The following is a 21,984-nucleotide window of genomic DNA, read 5'->3' on the forward strand; positions in this document are numbered from 1 at the left end:
AAAACCATCTGTGTTTTGGGAAAGCTTGCAAGAAGGAAGGTGGTAAGATGAAAAAGGCCCGAAAGTTGAGGGGGTGTTTAATCAAAGCCAACAAAAGAGTAGAGATCTATCTAAATGTCTGAAGCCCTGCCATTAAACTTATTAGGCGTCTTGGTGCTTACACTATGACGTAGATGGCACATGTGCATGTTTAAGTTAAGGAACACCTTCTATGATCCGTAACAGCAGCATCTTACGCTGCTTGGTATGCATCACTACATAACAGGGCTGTATTGTGGCGAAACTAACTTTAAAGGCAATAGGCCAAGTGTCTCAACATCGTGTTTCAGTGTTTTTCCTGCCTTTTGTGTAATTCGACCCGTCGGATAGTTTGACCAGTTTCGTCGGTCCCGTCAGGACAGAATTAATGGAAGTTGACTGTACCAGAGAGGTGCTTATTTCGAGCAACTTCATTGAGAAAAGTTTCTGAAGCTGGCGAAATCAACAGCAAAGTTGCTGAACAAGTCAATGCAATCTAGAAACTGTGTGCTGCTCGTCGGTCTCTGATGTTTAAAGTTTTCTACTGCTTGTCAAATCATCGTTAATGAAGTACATATGCATCCCTAAAGGAAACAAGCACTCAGCGCAAACTAAAAGTAAAAGCATACTGTTTCCACCCTTTTGTTGCGAATGTGGGATTCCTTAGAATTTTAATGTTCGCAGGCAGAAAGCTATGTGTCATTAATACACAACATTGAAAAATAAAAATCCAGCTTTTGCTGTAGCACGAACATTGGCTGCTTGTTGCACAGTACTTACCGTATTTATGTACTTGATTCTAATGCACCCTCAGTTGTAACATGTGCCCTGATGTTCACACTTCAAGAAATTATAAATACAATGCTCTTGATTGTTCACTAACTAAATTTTTATGAATATAGGGAGAGAGTAACAACATTTTCTCACTTGGCTACAGTAGAGCAGGTATTACTTATCATTGCCGTTGCAGGCCTCAATATCACTATCGTCTGGCCAGAACTTCACATCTTTGGTGCTGTCTATGACATTCGCGATACCACATTTTCTTAAAAACCTTGCAGACCGTCGCAGCCTAACTGTAATGTTTTAGAATACACTATACAACCAAATGATTTCTGGAGCTGGCACAAACATATAGGAGATTGTACAGTCGCAGCGATGTGTAGGTTGTATTAGATCACAAAAATGCACAATGATTACAAAATCCTATGATGGTAGGTATTCATTATAGCATGTTTAGTTTCGCACTGTAATCTAGCAAACGTCACTTTTACTCGGTGATTCCTGTAAAAGAGCGTGCTAGATTCAAGTAAATACAGTAAGTTGCACTATCTCTCAATCTCGCCTCTGGGTGAGTTAGTGAGTAGTTTAGAGACCCGAAACGGTTTGTAGAATGCTTCAAAATCTTTGCTGAACAGGAGGAGCCCGAGCCTGAGGAAGAGCCAGAGGGCGAGGACCTGAATGAAGAGGACGAGGAGGAATATGATGAGGAGGAAGAAGAGGACGAGGAAGATGAAGCGAGGAGGAAGCGGCGCAAGAAGGCACGCTTCGGTGGCTTCATCCTGGACGAGGCCGAGGTGGATGACGAAGTTGAGGATGAGGAAGACTGGGAGGAAGGGGCCGAGGACATGATCGACCCCCACCGGGCCACTGAGGAGACGTCGTCCAAGGAGCTCAACTCCCACCGACGCCTGCAGATGATGCTCACGTAAGGAAACAGTCCTCACATTAGGTGACGATGATTATTACTTCTAATGGCATTCTCTTTGACACAGCGTGGCGACAAATAGTTGCCTAGCCTGCTTGATCTAGTCCGATTGTGCTATACATCTATTTCAGGCTAGCATTCTGTGTGCCTCTATTTACATAGGTAGGTGTCCTTACTCGCGAGTACACTGACTCGGACTCGCTCTAAACTTGTTTCACATTTCGAAATGGCCTTTGTGCTAGAAGACGGCAGAGAAAGGGGCTGTACAGGACACGTATCCCCCTTTCATGTGTCCTGTACCCCCTTTCCTTGTCCACATTTTCTAGTGCAAAAACCATTTAGAAATGCATAACCAGCTCGCCCAGATCACCGCGTTGACTCATTTCACAGGAATGAGATCACATGTTGACGGCAAAGGGTGTGAGTATACGTGAGTGTGAATGGGAGTTAGCACCGGTTAATGTTAGCATGAACGAAAGATGAGTGGTGTTTGAGTTAGAGTTTGAGTGTGAGTGAGCATGAACATGAGTGACTGTCAGCAAGTACAGTAGGTGTAGACACAAGTATGTACGTGAGTGTGTTCCCATTCAGTGGGAGCGGATGCGAGTGTTAGCATGAGGGGGCAAGACGTGCTCTAAATGTCTTGTGCTTATCTTGACCACCCACCAGCTTTGTTCCCCACAGTGCTTCTGTAAAGGATACATCCCCCACGATCCTGGCTGGATGAATACCTTGGAATTCCATTACGATGTGCTGAGTAATTACGAAACTCCGCCAGTGTGCACCCTCTGTGGCTTTTATAGCAAGCCGCACATATGGTGGCCTCCCTTTTCTTCGCTAGCTTTCACAGGTGACCTTATTGTTTTTAAGTTTCAAGTTCAAGTTTATGCAAGTGTGATTCTTTCTTGTTTCTCACAAAACTTACCTAACCCAGAAGGAGTTGTGCACGCCCCTTGTTGCAGTTTCTCCATTGTATTTGATATCTTGTGATCTTGCCGGCTATAATGTTTGTTCTTTTTTCTTTGCAAAGGTCTCAGAAGGAAGATGAAATTGAAGACTACTATAGACGCAAGTATGCCGACACCACGGCAGCAGAGGGCGGCTACCGGGAGGCCGACGTCGAGCTCTCCGACGAGATTGCCCAGCAGACTTTGCTTCCTGGCGTCAAGTGAGTACAACAGGCCTGTTTCCATTTCCTCTGGAAACGCAGCCATGCCCTGGTGCACAGTATTAAAGGCGATCTGTGAAAACCTGTAGCAGTACAGTACTTATAGCGATCTCAGTTATAACAATCTTAACGGCTATAACGACCACGTTTCAGTGCAGTTATGATTTCCACACCCTATGTATTGAAAGTACATCGGTATGCAACAATGATTTTCTAAATTCCCATACTGTTACAACAAACGCTTCAGTTTTGGTCGCAGAAAAAAAGAAGGTGCGTCCGTAGTGAATAAAATGTGTAAGTAAGCCTTCCGAAGTACAAAAGGGCAACAGAACTGGCCCTGAAGGAGTTTGCTCCCCACTTTAGTTCAACTGCGATGAAGCTCTGACCTTTGGGATTAGCATGCAACGGCTGCATGCAGATTTCAGAAGCTGCAAAGAAGTTATGTTGCTTTCCAGGCACATTCTTAGGGCAGTACAGTGCAAAATGTTGGCGAGTACTTTGTAATTATCAGGAGATCACTGTTCAATGTCACTTCACTTATGTTTTTGCTGAGTGCTGATCAGTGATAATGGGTTGCGATGACGCTCTACTTCTCAAACTTTTGACTTTTTTCTGACGAAGCGACAGAATGCATAACTTCACATCTTTCAGCATGCTGAGCCTCGCTTGAGTGATGCACAGTTGTAACGACGAGGCCTTTGTGAAATGGCGGCATGCCGTAGTATTTTGTGCTTACGAATCAACCAGAAAGCTTCACTTTCATATCCAGAACCCACTCAAGTCCCACTGGTAGTAAAATATGTCACAAGCGATTGAAGAAAACGAAAGGCAGCAGTTGCGCTTGTCGAAGTGGCAAATGGTCAGAAGTGGGTGGCATTTTGAAAAAGCTGCGACACCGGATTTCAATATGTAGGTTGACGCTGCACTCAGATCAAGCGGGCTATTAACAGAGATTTGCAGCTAGGTATGGAAAAGGTGCCAGGAACCGAAATGCAAATACCGGAAATAAAATTTTCGATCCAAAGTGGTCTCTAAATATAACTGCTTATGCGAGCTTCAGGGATGTTAAGTTTAGCACTTTTCAAAGGGAAAATTCACATACAATGAACTGCTGGTATAATGGCCACTTTTCGTTGAACTAATTACATTCATTATAAATGGATTTGGCTGCACTGAGGTGCTGACCGATGTTGCCGATGGCAGTCAAGGCCACATACACTTTCTGCGTTTCAGCAACGTTTCTTAGAGAAAGATTTGATGCCACCACATATGCAAGTTTTCTAACCCACGCCACCTGTTTCGATCTGAATTCACGCTTGCTTCTTACCCTCCATTGCGACAGCGAGAAATGAATGCTAAAAATCAGGCTTCAAAATATTGTGCCGGATAGCCTAATGGTCATTAACTTGACAGTTGTACTGTTAGGCTCTCTTCTGAAAAAAAAAAAGGCTCTTGTTCAGCAATGGTGTCTGTGTCGTCGGTTTCTAATCCAGGGATCCCAACCTGTGGATGGTCAAGTGCAAGATTGGCGAGGAGAAGGCCACAGTGCTGCAGATGATGCGAAAGTTCATTGCCTACCAGTTCACAGAAGAGGTAAGGAGCAGTGTTCTCCTGCTTGTCGCGTCTTGCGGATAAACACTGTAAGAAAAGTTTACACCCTTTGGAGTGCCCCTTCTGCCACACAACAATAATCTTCATCTGCCTTGATGCGTTTCCTTTCTTTAACGCTGCGAGCCCAGTACTTTCCAGTAACGAACGGCATGCGCGTTATCAGCATGATAGCATTCCCGACAGGAAAGTAGCGGGCGCGGCGTTTTCAAGAAAGGAAACGCATCAAGGCAGATGACGATTATTGTTGTGTGGCAGAAGGGGCACTCCAAAGGGTGTAAACTTTCCTTAGAGTGAAGGGTGAATGCATGACGTGGTAGCGGCCTCCTGCAGTTTGCGTGCCCCCCATTGGCTCGTAATAGCCTGGGGGGCTGAAACTTGGAATACTATTTCAGAAACTTTATCAGAGGTCAAAGTATTGCGCAACAAGCTGTGAAATGGAAAATGAAAAGGGAAAATGGAATGCTTAGCGATTGCAGAGAAAATGAACACAGTTGATATATTATACTGTAGAAAAGATATGATATGAATTTGTTATAACAAGGTTCGACTGTAATCTTGTGACAAGAAGTTGATTTGTAGAAAACAAAACGAAGGCTACGTGTTTTTTTTTTTTTTATTACTGTTAGTTTGCACCGAAACCCCAACTCTGTTGCTTCATTGTGACATCAAGGATTGAAATGTATTTCAACATTAACTCCATGAATCCTAGTTCTAATATATTGCAACAAGGCAAAATGTTATGAGGAGAAAAGGGACACAAATATATTTGCAGGTTATTTACAGTGGTTGAGCGGCGTACAAGACGTTGACTTAGAGCCGCGCGATCAGTCTGCTTGGTCGTCCTTAGTGTTTTCTCTTGCCAATGTCAAGAAGTTATTCTGTTCAAAATGTTGTCGATTAAAGGCTGAATCACTGCGAAATGCACAGATTGATACATTTCTGTGACCAGCACTACGTGTGCTACTTTTGTAGCTCCTCCAGCATTGCCTGCTATGTGTGAGTTGGAGTATAGGTGGCATGATGAGCTTAGGAAATTTCCCATCTTTGAGGGGGTTTAATTGCTGGGGGAAGCCTTCATCCTCCAATGGGCATAAATTAAGCTGGTGACCACGATGATGTTGGTTAGCATGTGTGAACGGAGCATGGTGCTGCAGGTTGCCCGCAGCACCTCCAGAGATAAGGGCAAATTTTATGTTCATATTAGCCTGCCCTGTGTTATGATATGTATATCGAACCCACATATAACGAATTATTGCGTAGAACCAACAGCTATAAAATTTCCTTGAAAATTTTTGTATAAAATTTTTATCTTGTACAGTCGCCGACCGTTTATTCGGACCTCACGGGGACTGCGGAAATGTCCGAATAAACAGGTGTCCGAAAAAGCAGATTAAGAAAAAAAAATGAAATCCTTTATTTCCACGCGCTTATTCGCGCTCAGCAGTAGGCTTGAAGAAATCGTGAATGCGCCGTTGCACGCTGTTCCGTTTACGCGTAATCAGATAAGCCTGAATCTCGGAGAGGGTCGTACGGTCACTATAGGCGGCTAGCACAGTCACTGCTTGTGCACGCTCCGCATGCGACGGCAGCATAGCACATGGTGCGTCATCTTCCGACTCGGAGTCATCGCCCGGCGGTGCAGCAGAAACCTGACGAATGATCTCGCCGTCGTCGAGTTCTGCGCATGTCAGTACAGCAGTGTCAGCGCCTGTGAAACTGTGAAATGAGACGGTGTCCGGAATCGCAATGCAACCACTGCGCAGGTCTCGGCAGAACATTTTCCGCGTCAGTAGGGACCACATCGGAAGGCGACAAATCTTAGGCCTCCTGGCACCCGCTTGACGGCATTCCCCAGCGAAGTCTGCGCGGGCACTGTCGGCGCCATTAGACACTTGACGCGATGTTTCCGTGCGCCGCGTTGGATCATCGAAACCTCGACACAGCACACAAAGCAAACACCACCATGCCGACACCAGTCGCACAAACGAAAAACGTGGCCTGCTCGCAGCGTCGTGCGCGAAGAAACAAATCAGCTGCCGGATTGTCTTGACATGGCTTACTAAGCTGAAACCGGAACTGCTGTAGAGCCACTCTATCGAACCAGGCAGAAACGATGATGATGAGCGGGGATTTCCAGTAGCGCCACCTCGTGGGGCAGCAAGGAGGCTCTGTTCAAAACGAAAATGGTGTTCAGCAAGTCGAACTATGCGCCGGTCAGAGTCGGTGCATGATGCTCTCGATCGAGTTGGCTCAAGGAGTGTCCGAAAAATCAGACGAGAGGTTGCAACGTGTCCGAACTTTCGGCAGTTGTTATACATTATTGTCTATGGGGAGAATGGCGGTGCCGCGAAGCTGACCGAATAATCGGGCATGTCCGAATTTTCGGAGTCCGGAAAATCGGTCGGCGACTGTATATCAAATTACCTATATATCGGAACTTTCTTGTGATTTCCTTCAATTTCGACATATCCGGCTTTGACTCTGTTCTAATAATTTGCTGTTGCTGTAAATGTGAAACTGGCCTTTTTTCTTTCTTTTTTTTTCATCTCTCTTTCAGCCACTGCAAATTCGCAGCGTGGTGGCTCCGGAAGGCGTCAAGGGCTACATCTACATCGAGGGCTACAAGCACACCCACGTCAAGAATTGCATCCAGGGTATCGGCAACCTGCGCATTGGCCTCTACCAGCAGACGGTGCGTAATTTTCGGCGCGCCTGGCCTTTTTCTGTGAGCTTTCAGCATTGTGTGCCTCACAGCAGCGTGTAATGCTTCTCCCGTTAAGACTCTCGCCTTCTCGGCCTTGGCTGCTTTTGTTCGGAGGACATTTTTCTTCACGAGCGCCTCTGCCTCGCGCTATAATCAACTCCACGCAGCACAAAGGCTTGGTTACCATATAGGCTAGGTAACCGTTTTCTTGGAATAAACTGGAGCATCAAGTGTGGCCATGTTTTCACCAAGAATTTTGAACTGCTATAGAGTAACTAAAATTGTCATGTCGTACTAAAATTGTCATGTCATGTAAGTGCTCCTACCATTGTGTGCCTTGGGCCTTGTGGTATCTGGATATGTGCCAGTTGTAACCCTCTGAGATGTTGCTTTTGTATGATTGTACATGTAAACAACAGTTAATTAAGGGATGTTATCTTGGGAAATCGTACAGCTAAAGAAAAGGTGATGGCATTTTATAAAATCAGCATGAGAAACTCGACCAGATTACCAAGTTTTATTAAAAAACAGTAAAGCCTCATTGATTCTATCCTCGTTAATTCGGAAAATCGGATAACTTGGATTCGTCCTCTGGTCACGGCAGGTGTAGGCATTTCTTAATGGAATCAAACTCTCATTAATTTGGACATATTTGGCCACACGTTAGTCAATTCAGACAACTCTCGGAGCTCGGCTAGCTTGGAATGCCGCAATATAGCGAAAACGATGCTGTCGTCCAACCAAAACGAAACGGAGGAGTCCGCATCGCCATAATCATCAGCGGAGCTCCTACGTGAATCCTGTAATGCTTAGGGCCTATTGTGCCTAGTGTCAAATTAGTGAGGTTTTGAACTAAAAAAAAATAAAACAACATTTACTCCATACTAGTGTGCCCCCCCTTAAACATTATCCTAACTGTTGTCATAGCATGGATTGCCTCCTTAGTTGAGTTGTAGTCTGGAAAGATGTTCTTTGTAGCCTACTTTTCATAGTGCTGCTTTGTAAGTAGTTTTTTTTTTTCTTGCAATCCCGTAACTTCGTTGATGTAAGTTTTGAGTCTTAGTTCAAACGTTCCACATTATGTGTATCACGGAGACAGCGACTGCTCAAGTGCATTCCTACTAGTCGTCTCTGGTGGATATCTTGTTACTTTTACTTACTTTTTTTTTCTCTCAGCTCGTTTGCTTTGTGATCTGTTCCTCCTTCATGTGCCTGTCCTGTACCTGGCTGTACGAGGGAACCTAACAAAAAATAGAAGGGAACCTGACTGGTGGCTGGGTCGGTCCTTCCGCTGCTGCAGATGGTGCCGATCAAGGAGATGACGGACGTGTTGCGGGTGACCCGTGAGCAGGCGCAGCTGCGGCCCAAGCAGTGGGTCCGCCTCAAGCGGGGCATCTACCGCGACGACCTCGCCCAAGTGGACTACGTCGACACGGCCCAGGGACAGGTCAACCTCAAGCTGCTGCCACGCGTCGACTACACCCGCCCCCGGGGGGCCTTGCGCTCCACCTCAAATGTGAGTTTTCTTGTTTCATTAACTTTGTTTTTTTTACTGCTTTTTTACATAAAGGTTCCAATAAAATGATTTTGTGGGCAATGGTCAATAGCCTTTTAAGATACCTGGAAAAAGTTCACCTGATAAAGAGTTCTAAGAGTTTCGTTTTTAACTTGCAGTAAAGGTAGTGCTGGATTCTTCGCCGTCTCTTACATTACAGGGGAGTCTCGTTGATACGATCTTCACGGGAACTGAAAAATAACACGTATCATTCGAAAATCATATGATCCAAAGCAAGCACAAAAAATTTATGAGAATAGGTGTACTCTGTGACAAACTCAGTAGCAAACGTTCGTGTGGAGCTAAGTGATACAGCTCCACATAAGACGTTATACAGAGCAGCATCGCTCGACGCCAGGCGAACCGCGGCCAACGCACTCTTATTTAGCAACATTGAAATAGCTCGTGAGTTTGTGCTGAACTTTCTTCTTTCCTATATACGTAAGAAAGTTCTTCTGGAGGTTAAAAAGTAGAAGCTGCCGTTACCTCACTCAACCGAGCAGCAGCGCACCGTCAGTCGATGTGGCCGCACTGCCTCAGCTTCATTTTATGGCTGGTGGCGCGCCAAGTGCGTTTTTCCTCCAATGTGCCTGGGGCTTAGCGCATTGTTCAGGGGTCGTTGGAATGTTACTTAAGACAAAGCTTTATCTCGGGCCCAACTCCGATGCCATCTATTCCAATACACATAAAACACAGAAGCACTTTTCTGAGATAACTGCTGGGCCGACTTTCGTGAAATTTGTTTCATTTGAGGGAGAAAGTTAAATTCTTGTGTCTGTCGGAAGCAGAATTTCGATTGAGGGCTTCAAATTTTTTAATGAGATGTTCAAAAATTGGTAAGCTTGAAAAAAGAAATAGAAGGACGGAATTTTACAAATTTATAGCTCTGCGCCTAGAGCAGATATCACAGTTCTGTAAACTGCATCTATTAGAGCATCCCATGCGGACAAATCTTATATGTCTATTTATATCTTACTTGAATTAGTCACATCCTAAGAAACCAACAAACATTGACGCCAAGGACAACATAGGGGAAATTACTTGTACTTACTAAATGAATTAAAGAAACGATAAATTAATGAAGATGAAAGTGGATGAAAAAACAACTTGCTGCAAATGGGGAACGATCCCACATCTTCGCATTACGCGTGCGATGCTCTAACCAATTGAGCTATTGCGGTGCCATTTCCTCAGATACTTACTTGGGTATTTATGCGTTTATGAATTTGTCACGTTGTTTACTAGAGTTGTGCAAAACTTCTACTCACAACGTAGTGGTACTTTTTGAGAGCCATGTATAATGCGTCAATTTTGTCCACTTTAAATTGAATATTTGGTGCAATTTACAGAATTGTCAAATTGTGGAATTTACTGTATTTTTTTATTGCTAAGTTACAGCGTTATAAACTTGATAGTTTCACTTTCTGAAAGCTAGCTATTTTTGTAGATTTTTATTAAAAAATTGACGACCTAAATAAAAAATTTGGAACCAACAGTTACTAGATTTTAACTTATTCTTTTTAATGCAAGACACCTCATCAAATTTGGTGCAGTGGTTGCCGAGAAAAATTATTTCTCCTTTCCCGTGTATTTAAATAGGAGGCCCCGAGCTAAAGCTTCCTCATAAGCTAGTACACTGGAATATTAAGCTATGAGCTTTAGAAATACCAGTAAAAGCCCACTTCTGCAGTCGTATTATACAATTTAAGATGAAAATGTGATCGCAATAACCGCATGAAAATACATTACTCCTATTGGACTTGGCTGTAAAAACGTTTTATGCAGAATCGTATACGAGATTCCGCTGTAAGTCGCACTCCTTCAAATGTTAACTAGGGCTCAGGGAAACCGCAGCTTCATCCTGCTGGCACTAATGGAAGTAACAATGGGAAAATCAGGGAGCCACCCAGATTCATTCACTGCAATGTTCAAGTCAGCTGCATCTTTGCATGATTTGTAGTAATTTGAGGCACAGTGTGATGTCAGACTTAATTTTTTCAAATGCCGTCTTAGAACACATTCTACTCTACAGAGTGTAGGTAAACGCCGAGCAAAGCTGCTTCTGAATGTTCAACACCTTGCAGTACGCATTACGAGGCTTTCTGGGCTTCCATCCATACGAGACGGTCTCGTGAATGAAATTTCTCGTTGCATTGCCTCCAGGAACCCGAAAAGCGCAAGAAGTCGAAGCGGCCTGCGGCCAAGCTGTTTGACGTTGATGCCATCAGGTGAGGCAGGCAGTTTGTACGCGTACTGTTCTCGTGCACAAGTTAGTTGCTGACCCTGGTCCTGTGATTTGTGTTTTCATTCAAGCTGCTTTGAAAGAAGATTGAATGCCTAGTGCCGCTACGCTGCTGCTCAAAATTTTCCTATAGACCTTTTCATAGGCGCGAGAAGACATATTGTCTAGAGAGTAGCATGTATGTACAATTCAGGTGCCAGTTAATTCGGCCCATTGAAAATTTAGTTTTACAGTATTTCTTGCATCTTCAGAATCGCGAAAAGCGTTCAGCCGCAGAGTGGATTAGAAGATTTTGAATTCTTCTGGGAGCTTTCCCAACTTTACAGAATGTGGGTTCCATGTGAGAGTTCTCTCCAGGAATGTCAAATATGAAAACGTCAACTGTTTTATCATGTCTAGCGTACTTGAAAAGCACCTATCTAGCCACTATAGAAGTTTGCTTGATGTGACAGTGGAAAACAGTGAAGGAAGTTAACCTGCTGCATAACAACATCTGGACACCGAGAGCAAGCACTCATATGTCTACCTTCCAGCTCGTTGTACCGAAACACTTCAGACATATTATTCAAACTGGCAGCACATATCAAATCGGAAATGAATGCAGCTTGCAGGTTACTTTGGGCTACGGTGTCACACTACAAGTACAGTCTATGCTCATTACAATGGACCTGTGTACAACGGACTTTCGGATATAATGGACCATACTTCAGCCTTAGTTTGTTCTACCTATTTTATTAATGCAACGAATTTCGCTTTTAGCAGACCACACTACGATGGACTATGGGGTCCAGCGGACGAAATTAGCGGCAATTTATTTCAAAATGGGGTGTATAAAACTTACTTTTGCAGTGTCGACACGAGCTGACAACTGACTTGCGAGGGTCAGTGACGATCGCGGTCCAATATCGCGCACGTGACAGGAAAGCAGGGCGGAAATGTGCCGTCTTCTTTCATGCACGAGGCACGAGGGGAGGTGAGAGAGAGCGGGGGGTTCTACTCCAGCGGTTGCTGCTTACGGCGCGGCTGCCGTATCTTGAAAGCGATCTGGGATGGGGACAAAGTGCTCGTCTGCGCTGGCGCTGTATCTTGAAAGCGATCTGTGATGTGGACAAAGTGCACGCACGCGTGGGCACCATATCTTGAAAGTGATCTGTGATGTATACAGAGTGTGCCCGCTCAGTCCTCAGTGCCGGTAGGTTCGTATGTGCTGTTCTTTCGGCGGTGTCGCATCTGCGTGCGGCGTGGCCCATAGTGTGGCATTATCGAAATGGCACAAAACAGGCGGTGCCACTATAGTGCCGCTTTCAAACAAGAAGTTCTGCTAGCCGCAGAGGCATCGTCAAACGTTCCAGCCGGGCGGGACTTCAGCACCGATGAGCAAAACGTCCGTCATAGAAGGGGGCAACGGCGGACGCTCTTTTCATGTGCCGCAACGAGGAGATGACGTCGATAAGGAAAATGAGCAAATTATAACAGCGAGGAGCTGTTCACCGAGATCACGCCACATTTCGATGCGCGTGAGCTGTGCCGCACTGTCTGCGCATGCATGGGCGTGCGTCTACAAGAGTGTATGTAGTCTGGGCTATAGCGACAAGGCTAGAATAGATGATAACGTAGAGTGAGCTCGGCATGTTCATATTAAATAAATGCCGTTTTCATTTTGTGAGTGCTGTCTTCACTTTTTTGTTCGGCCTACATTCGAGGTAAGTTTTTTTTAAAAATTATTTCTGGCTTCGGACATTCGGGGGTTGGCTTAGAATCGGGGCTGGCCTATATTGGAGTAAATACGGTAAATACCAGATGTGTGCAAAAACTTGAATATTCAATTACGAATCTCGAATTGTGAATGTTCGAATAATTCAATTCGCAAATTTAATATCTACTATTTGATTTTTTGAATATTCAATGTGTTCAGAGAAGAACCCAGCCGTGATCAGTGCCCTGACTTTCCTGATTTGAGAACCTATGACAAACAGCAAACAACGCCGAACGTGAAATTGAAAAGGCGCCCGTTCTTTACTGTCAGTACCAAGCACGGTTGACCCTTGCATCGTCGATTACTGCGAAGAGCGGTGCTAAGTAACGTCATGTGCGGTCCTCCCTTTTGTCGGTTGCGCAGATTTGCCTTACTGAGCTGACGATAACCCACTGAAACCACCTGCCATAAAGGTGGAAAATCCTTTCTGTCTTCTGCAAGAAAGCTGGAAAGCCAAGATTTCTAAGCAATAGAAGATTGCTATTATAAGCGCAGTATGGCCCACTATTAAGATGAAAACCTCATTGATATGCAGGATGACATAAATTCTCTATTTTTTCAGCTTGAAAGGGGAAAAAAAAGCATTCAATTCGACAGACATTCTATCGATAAAAAATATTTTCCGGACCTTTGTGTGAAAACTGAGTTATTAGTGCTGGCATACTAGTTACCTTCAAAAGAGTAGAGCATACTATACATCTTGATTTCTAGGTACCTAAGTTACTTATAGCTAGCAGCATTCTTGTTACATAATGCAAGTAGACTCCTGAGCATGTGCAGCATAAAGCTTTTTATTAAATTTTTTTATATTCAATATTTAATTCAATATTTGGATTTTCTTTCTTCATTTGATTCCATATTTGATTTGAAATGTACTGTCCGGTATTGGTACACCCTTAATAAGTGCCAAAGAATGGGGACAGAGGAACAGTCGCTGCCGTTGTGCAATTGGTAGTGCTACTCATCGCACGTTATGCGGAAGTTGTGGGTTTGGTTATCACCAGCAGCAGTTTGTCTTTTTGCCCACTTTCATTTTTCTTTTGCTTATTATTTCTACACTATAATAAAAAAAAAAATACAAATAACTCCCTTTGCCTTCCTAGGCTTCGTCATCCATTGGCTTCTTATGGTTGTAGTTAACAACGATCAGGCCTTTCAGTTCCCCTTCTTGACTCCATGGAATTTCGCATAGACTTCGAGCCCGCTGCAACTGAACGGTGGCGCCTTCTGCCACGGCTACAGTAAAAACACGACAGTTGCTATAGCTCTGACAGATAGTTTTCTGTAGCCGTGCCAGATGGCGCCACCATTCTGTTGCAGAGTAATCAACATGTTTTGAGCGGTGTCGCGCAAACAACACCCATGTCAAGTTTATCGTGGACAACACCGGTAAGTAATGTTCGCAGATGGTACCTCTATGTGAAATTTGAGCAGCGAGCAACCTGCGGTTTAGCAGAAAGAGTCGTGTATACCTGGCATTCTTATTTATGCAACACTTAGTACATGTCATTGTGCACGGTCTTCTGCTTGCAGGGCGGTGGGTGGTGAAGTGACCACGGATGGTGACTTCCTTATATTTGAGGGCAACCGCTACAGTCGCAAGGGCTTCCTCTACAAGGCGTTCGCAACATCTGCTATTGTAAGTAACAACTCAAGGCATGTCTTCTTCCTCCATTTTTTTTCTTTTTAAGGTAATAGTTTTGCAGAAACCTGCATGGTGCAGAGAAGTAATTAATAAAGGTAAAATGAGACATCTACCCAATTGTAGTAATTGCTTCGAAGGAAACCCGTACGGGTTCCTCAAAAGAAAAGCCTCGCAGTCGAAGAAAAATTCATCCTGGTCTGGGACTCGAACCCGACACCACCACCTTTCTGGGGCAGGTAATTTTAATGAATGTAGCCAGAGACTGAACTTGGCAAGTTCCAAGGACATTTATTTTACTGACCACAACTACCCAAATACGAGAAAACGTCACACTGACCTGCCATCTCTGAGGTTTCAACGCAAAAATAAGAAGTTGAACTTTGACCTTCATGTTCTCTCTTATTAACCTATTACTGTGGAATTCGTGAGAATAGAGCTTTGAAACACGCTTTACCAGTCTCAATCAATTTAGTATTTCTCTGGTGCCCTGTTTAAGTGGGAGATATCGTACAACATGACATGCGACGTAATGTGTGACGTGTCTAAAAGATGGTTGCTCTGACTGTAAGAACCGGCTAAGTCCTGATGGAACCTGTTGGATCTTGATAGTACATGTTGGAAACTTGTTTGGCGAGGTTGCTGGAGTGCTGTGATGTGAGGGCTGTGATAGGCCGTACATCACGCCGCATGCAGACCACATGTCTCTTGCTGTCCTGCTTTGGCATGGTCTTCTTTGCTTCCATTCCGACTGGTGTAACGGCAGCTGATGCTTGTCGCGTGTGTTGTGTTGGTGTTTCAGTGCCCCCCCCCATTCCTCCTCTGTCATTCTAGATTGCCGATGGCGTGAAGCCCACATTGTCCGAACTGGAAAAGTTTGAAGAGCAACCTGAGGGCCTGGAACTGGAGTGTATCCTTTTGGTTTTTCAGTGAGCCGTCGTACTCTAGTACGGGTGCCAGCTAAAGGCCACCTGCAATTAATTTTTGGAGCAATCTGCACACCGTATTTTACATCCGAACTACTATTGTTATAGTTAACTACTATAGTCCTTTGCGTGGAGTCCACATTGTGTAAACTTGACAAAACTAGCTGAACAATCAAAATCTTTGAAGTCATCCCGCAGCTGTATACTTTTCATGATTCTGGCGATGCAAGAAATGTGACAAAATCAAGCTGTCAGTGGATAAAGTTAAAAGGGGGCCCTGCAATGTTCCTGAGAAAGTTCGTCGAGTGGCACAGACGGCAGCATCACAGTGTGACAATGTTGTGCAGTTTATGCAACGGACGTGACGTCGATGTGCAGCACTATGATCATTGGTTAAAAAAATACTATGTGCGATTTGATTTTGCACAGTATTGGGAAAAACTACTGGGAACAAAACGCTATGGCATGATATATTATCACTATCCTAATTATCGACTAATTAACTCACAGCCATGAACAAGGTGTTCCAACTATGGGAACGATACATTTGCATGCCGAGCACGTGGTGTGCCTGCCAATGGCTGCCTCCCGAGAGCTTTCGTAACCATAGAAGTGAGGCATTGGCCTTCGAAATTTAACCGTGCGCTTCCAGATTGCAGAGGCCATGGTGATGCCATCAACAAGCTGAGAAGGCTTGGCAACCATGTATAACCTCAATGTTTTGTGACTATAGGGCACTGCACTAATGCATCATGGGAGAGCGAGATGTGGCACCCAGAGCCACGAAAATTTGAGTCAAGGGTTACTATAATCTTTCTTGTATTTTGAAGTTTCTGCATCTGAAAACTTGAGTTTCTGTGCATTATTACTAATTTATTATAATTTCTTTTGTTCTTAGTTCTTTGACATGCTGAAGTCCAGAACGGAAATAGTAGCGTTAAAGAAGTGGGCCCCTTTAATCTCTTCCTGAAGGGGATATGCGCGCAAAGGAGCAAATGAAAGAGGATACACCTTGCACTCTGGCGTATGGTTCCTGACTTTCCAAAACGACTGCGGCGGCCAGTGGGTGAGACCCGGAAGGAGGAACAGGGCCATTCGTTCGCGCCTGGCGATAATGTCGAGGTCGCCGAGGGTGAGTTAGTTCACCTGCAGGGCAAGATCATCAGCATTGACGGCAACAAGATCACCATGCTGCCCAAGCACGAGGATCTCACGGTGAGTGTGCCGCATCGCATTGTCTTTGGTGACGACTCAGTGCTGGGGCTAGCCATAGGGTTTCGGAAAATCACGTTAAGGGAAAAAGTGATGCTGTACTGTTGTTGTGTGCATTGCTGCACCATCGTAGTGTCAGAGCTTCATTGTTTGTTGCTTTCGGTGCCCTGTCTTCACCCTGTTTCTCACAATATGCCGTTTTATGTATCATGAAGCTTCCTTCATTATACCGTTCAGCTACCACGAGAATTATGGATAGCACGTGGATTTGCCTAATGTTCGCGATTGTGGCTTCAGACGTTCTTTCAGCGCCATTTATCATGCTTTAGCTTTCTAAATTTCCTGGCGGTCAGAATTTTCTAAACGCAGAAAGGCAATAAGTCTCTGCACACATGCATAGTCATCTAGAATAGTTGGACCTTTAATGTAAACTTTTGTTCAAAAATGGTGAACTCGCACAGTCGCAAAGCTGTTTGAAGCCAGGGGGACAAATTTTAGGGGAATTCATGTAATGATTATCGCTCTCATGCTGGCTGAACCACAGAACCTAATTCTAGTAATTTTTGTGGGAAACTTTATGGTATGCACGGTAATGCTGGAAAATCGGGGCTTTGCACTGATGTCATTCTCAAAAAGACAGGATACTGTAAGTATGCATCTTAGCGATTGGTGTTCCACCTGTCACAATGGTTGAGTCCATTCCAAAAAAATGTGTGTGCAGAATGCTTCCTTTTCTGTATTATGTACAGTTTATGTTAAGATATAACTTGGGCAGTGTGTTTACATGTATATGTACTTTGTGAAGATAAAGAAAAAAGAAAAAAAGATGACAAGGTTTATGCTAAATGTATGCCAGTTTTACACATGCATCATTTATTTTCTCGCTTACTTGTACTGTATGTCAATAACTATTAATTAAATGTATAGTAGATAGACGTGCGTTTTTTACAATATATCACTATAAAAAAGCTCTATTTGTGCAGCGATGATTATGTTTTAGGCCAAGCCATTTTAAAGACAAGAACGCTTTATTTTATCACCCACGATTGTATTGTTGCTTTTCCAGGTGTGCATTTGTTTGTGATGGTGGCCAAATGTAAGGCTCTGACATGTAGTTTTGAAGCTACGCAATGTTTAAAGCAGTTCCTCAGTTATTCTGCATTGTGAAGTCATCATGCCAATTAAGATTAACAGTAATGTTGAATACACTGATGTAATGACACCTGATAGAGTACAATATGTGGCAGCCCTTGATGCACTCAAATACCAAAGAGACGCGTTTGAGAGGTTGAAAATTGTTGAATTTCACAATGCACTTGAACATTCTTGAATGTCATTTTGAACAATGCTTAGCAAATCTAGGCAGGGTCTGCACCGTCTTCCCCTTTCTCTGTAACCATTCCTTCAGAGTAATAGAAACCAGTCTTGAATGCCATGCTTTTGCCATACTGTGGCCATTTCTTTAACACCACTTATTTGTTTTCGACGCTTAGCCAGCAGGTTAGTTTAATTGATCAGAGCCAATCCAGTCCAGTTAGCAACTTTATGGTGGCTGATATCGAGTCTGGTGGTCTGTTTACTAGGCTATTATTTCCTGTACCATTTTCTTTTTGCATATGTAATAATTAAATAACTGTGCCTGTTGCTGATGATGGCATTTTTTTTTAAAACCTGGCAAACATTATAGCGAATAAATGTTCAACTAGGTCTTCAAAAAGGGACGGTCGATGTGATGGGATCATCAGTCCAAGTTATTTCCCTTGCCTAATGAAAGCCTTGTTTTGTCAGAGCCCTAGTAGTGTAAAATTAACCGAAATTGTTTTGCACCATAGTTATGAACCATGATAAACATTGAAATATTTTTTCAAAATTCCCGACTACTACGTAGTTAAGCCTTTTGTTGCTGAGCACGGGATTGTGGGGTTGAGTACCCGCCATTGCAGCCACATTCTGTTCAGGCTGAAATGCAAGAACTTTTGTGGGCTTATAATTAAGTTCGTTGTAAAGAGCCTCGGAAGTTGAAGATAATTTGGAGTTCCACACTGGTGGCACGCTTCGTAACCCATGAGTTGCTTTGGGACGTTAAATCCCGTAATTCGAAATTGACTCTGATGCCTAACATTTGCAGTCTCACTTGCCCTTAGTGTCTCGACAGACACCAATTTCATTGAGCCTGATTTCCCACAGGACCCTCTCGACTTTCAAGCTCACGAGCTGAAAAAGTACTTCAAGATGGGCGACCACGTGAAGGTAATTTCTGGACGGTTTGAAGGTGACACTGGCCTGATCGTTCGAGTGGAAGACAACATGGTGGTCCTCTTCTCCGACCTCACCATGCATGAGGTAGGTTCATCGGAAGTATGGCACTTCCTACAAACAAATTGTGGCTTTGCTTTAAATGCAAAGCATTGATAGCGATAGCGGAGTGTTAGACAATTACATGAAGTGTGGCTCATAGTTTCATGGGCAGTTTAAATTGCAGTAAACTAAAGTGTGGTATCATGCGCCAAAGGACACACATGAGCTGAGTTCACTCAATGACTGCAAGCACTCGTGGTAACAACAACGCTGGTGTGAGTACCAGCAGCAGGGAGTGTGTTTGCTTGTCTCAAAGTGAATGTTGCTTGCTGCCACTCCCTTTACAATTTCAACTGTTTGGCACCTCTAGAACTCAGCACATCACGTGACCTCCAACACTTCTAACCCAAAATAAATAAACAGCAAAGTAAACTGACACACCATAAATCCTATACACACACGAGAAAAATCCATAAAGCTACATAGCTATATTAATCAAAAACAAACTAACCCTCGGCTGTATATTGTTCCTCTTTTCGACTAAACAAGTCACAAAAGTTCGCGAGAAATCAAACATTCTGATCGTCACCAGTTGTATCGGACTTCGGCCTGGCATGGCATGTGACGTTTGGTTCCGACGTGGCATGGGCACGTCATGCAGTCATGGCGCATATCTGCACTTCATGCTACTAACACGCAATGTGTTGAACGAAAGTGCCTCTGCAGCCTTGACTGTTGTGGTGCTTCAACTATATCTCATCTCAATTAAACACAACACAAAGCAAAACTGGGGAAGCAAATTCTTCATGCTGCTGGCATTGTAAAAAGCAACAAAATTAATTTAATCACTAGTTTTTGCAAACTGCCTGATCATATGTGGACACTTTTGCAGCTCTCTGGAAGTCTGAAAAGTCAATTGGCAGATGTACTTCCGGCTCAGTTTGAATCTGAAAAGCCTTCCGTTGTACTGGCCGAGTTTGCTGCCATCTCTCGCAAAAGAGAGAAGCATAGGCCCCTGCCACAATGAGGTCACACATGGTTCATGCTGCAAGCTGGGTCCATGGGCTGTAGGAGAAATATTGGTGGAACCTACCAGCTGTCGTGAGGTACCAGCTACGGACGCTGGCGCAGCCTGCATCTGGCCACTCGACCACTCTAGAGAAGTGGGATTCCGTCTGTACTTGAATGAATAGAAGGTGAAATGTTGTTTTAATTGTAATGTAGAAATGATGAGGAATAGTTAAACGGGAAATTAACGAAAAGACAAATCGCCACCCGTGGGAAGCAAACCCACGTCTTCTGCATTACACGTGCAGTGCTCTACCAATTGAGCCACGGCAGCAGCCATCACCTTGTCCACTTTCATCTGTGTTTGTTGTGCTGGCCTTAGGAGGCTTAGCCAGCGCCACCCATTCACCTCAGCTACCGGCGGCCCTTTTTTTGCCCGGCCGTGCTTCACGGTGTTGTGTGCGCTCTCTGTTGCAGCTGAAAGTCCTGCCCCGAGATCTGCAGCTGTGTGCAGACATGGCAACCGGAGTGGATTCCCTGGGACAGTTCCAGTGGGGAGATCTCGTGCAGTTGGAGTGAGTGTCTGCTCTTGGTGTTAGCAGGATTGGAAGTCCAGCTCTGTCGATATGATACCAGGGCCAGTATTCTGCGCTGATGCAAAATAGTATTGCATGCAGTTACGGCCACATTTACGAGATATTGCCTGGCTGTACCGTGTAGGCTCGGTGTGAGGGCCTCGCTTTTTTTTCGCAATATGATGAGGTGCAGCTGTTACATGGGACCGAACCTTTTGGTCAAAATGGTGCCGGCGCAACCGGCGACTACTGCACACTCCGGGTCCCCGGATGTACCGTTGCATCAGAGGTCGATGTGCGGCTCTCGCCACCTAGTAGCGGCACATGGAAGTACGCAGCGCTCAAAAACTCACTGATGCAAGGGCACCATCGGGGCACCGACCGCGACTGCTTCTTTGTTAAACCTCAACATAATGAACTTCGATATAACAAAATGCCCGATATAACAAAGTACCCGATATAACAAAGTACTTAACCTTTTATTACTTGTCCATTAACACCATGTATTTAGAACCTCAGTATAACGAAGTGTGTTTATACACAATTTCAATACAACGAAATTTCACTGTCACTGCGAAGGAATACCGAGACACTAAATGGAAACATCGTGGATGCAGATGGTCAAATGGCTGAATTACAAGCGGCTCATTGCAAACGCACCTCTCAAAGCGCGCCTACGACCAAGAGGAAGTGCTGAAATGGAGCAGCTTCATGTTCCGTATAAAGTCCAAGTGCGATAAGATCCTATCGTGCCCCACACGCTGTATGCTTTGGGTACGAGTGAAAGCATGTGAGGGTTAGCGGAGAAGTATGATGGCTTGCTGGGCACCGTCTTCTGTTTTCCTGTGTGAGCAAAAGGGAAAGGGTCAGAGGGGAGCAAGCTCGTGGTAACGGGATCAGCGTGCGCGAGAGGATGGGGGGAGAAAGTGGAGGGGGCAGGTTTGCACACGTCTGTTCCAGCGGTTCTGAGCACATACACAGCCCATGCACTCTTCTAGAGGTAATTAGTGCCGTGTGCAAAAAGTGAGCGTGCCAATATGGCGTGGCATCATGTGTGCTGTCTTCCCGCTTGTTTAGTACTGGAGGTGCGTAATCTCGAGTTTTGGAGACACGTTGAAGCGAGGGGCAGATGAAGCACTCACTTCCAGCGGCCGGTGCTTGTCATGATACTGTCGTCCCACTGCGGACGACTCTGTCAGCCGCGGGGGCGGAGTATACACGAAAGCGTGGCCGGCTTCGCTTCGTACTGTTGATGTGAAGACATCGTTGACAGGGCGTGAAACTGTGTCTTTCATCGCCAACTCTCAAATTCAACAAAGTGAATTTTTTTCCATTGAAATTTGCTTTTTCCGACTGCCCGATAATTTTGAAAATTTTGAGGCCCCTTCTGTGCAAGAAAAATGCATTGGCGACTGTGCTTTTTTGCATGAAAGGTCGAATTTCAGTGCAATGAAATTTCGATATAACGAAGCAAATTAGCGATTTTGCCGACTTCATTATATCAAGGGTTAGCTGTATGTCCGAAAATTTGCATAATTGTATCTACAAAAATGATTGGCTG

General features: G+C 44.4%; 1 protein-coding gene across 2 annotated transcripts in view; it reads left to right on the top strand.

Moving 5' to 3' along the window:
- Spt5 (Transcription elongation factor subunit Spt5) overlaps nt 1-21,984 on the top strand; it is a 53,928-nt gene that overhangs the window by 10,682 nt on the left and 21,262 nt on the right. For both annotated transcript variants that reach the window (XM_050167819.3, XM_050167820.3), the window contains exons 3-13: nt 1,437-1,726; nt 2,757-2,894; nt 4,388-4,487; nt 7,063-7,197; nt 8,510-8,725; nt 10,928-10,992; nt 14,296-14,401; nt 15,239-15,314; nt 16,394-16,545; nt 18,730-18,885; nt 20,326-20,423. In XM_050167819.3, coding sequence (XP_050023776.1) covers nt 1,437-1,726; nt 2,757-2,894; nt 4,388-4,487; nt 7,063-7,197; nt 8,510-8,725; nt 10,928-10,992; nt 14,296-14,401; nt 15,239-15,314; nt 16,394-16,545; nt 18,730-18,885; nt 20,326-20,423 — 1,532 coding nt within the window. The remainder of the gene's footprint in view (nt 1-1,436; nt 1,727-2,756; nt 2,895-4,387; nt 4,488-7,062; nt 7,198-8,509; nt 8,726-10,927; nt 10,993-14,295; nt 14,402-15,238; nt 15,315-16,393; nt 16,546-18,729; nt 18,886-20,325; nt 20,424-21,984) is intronic.

This window comes from Dermacentor andersoni, chromosome 11 (genome assembly GCF_023375885.2).
Source record: "Dermacentor andersoni chromosome 11, qqDerAnde1_hic_scaffold, whole genome shotgun sequence".
Taxonomy (NCBI): domain Eukaryota; kingdom Metazoa; phylum Arthropoda; class Arachnida; order Ixodida; family Ixodidae; genus Dermacentor; species Dermacentor andersoni.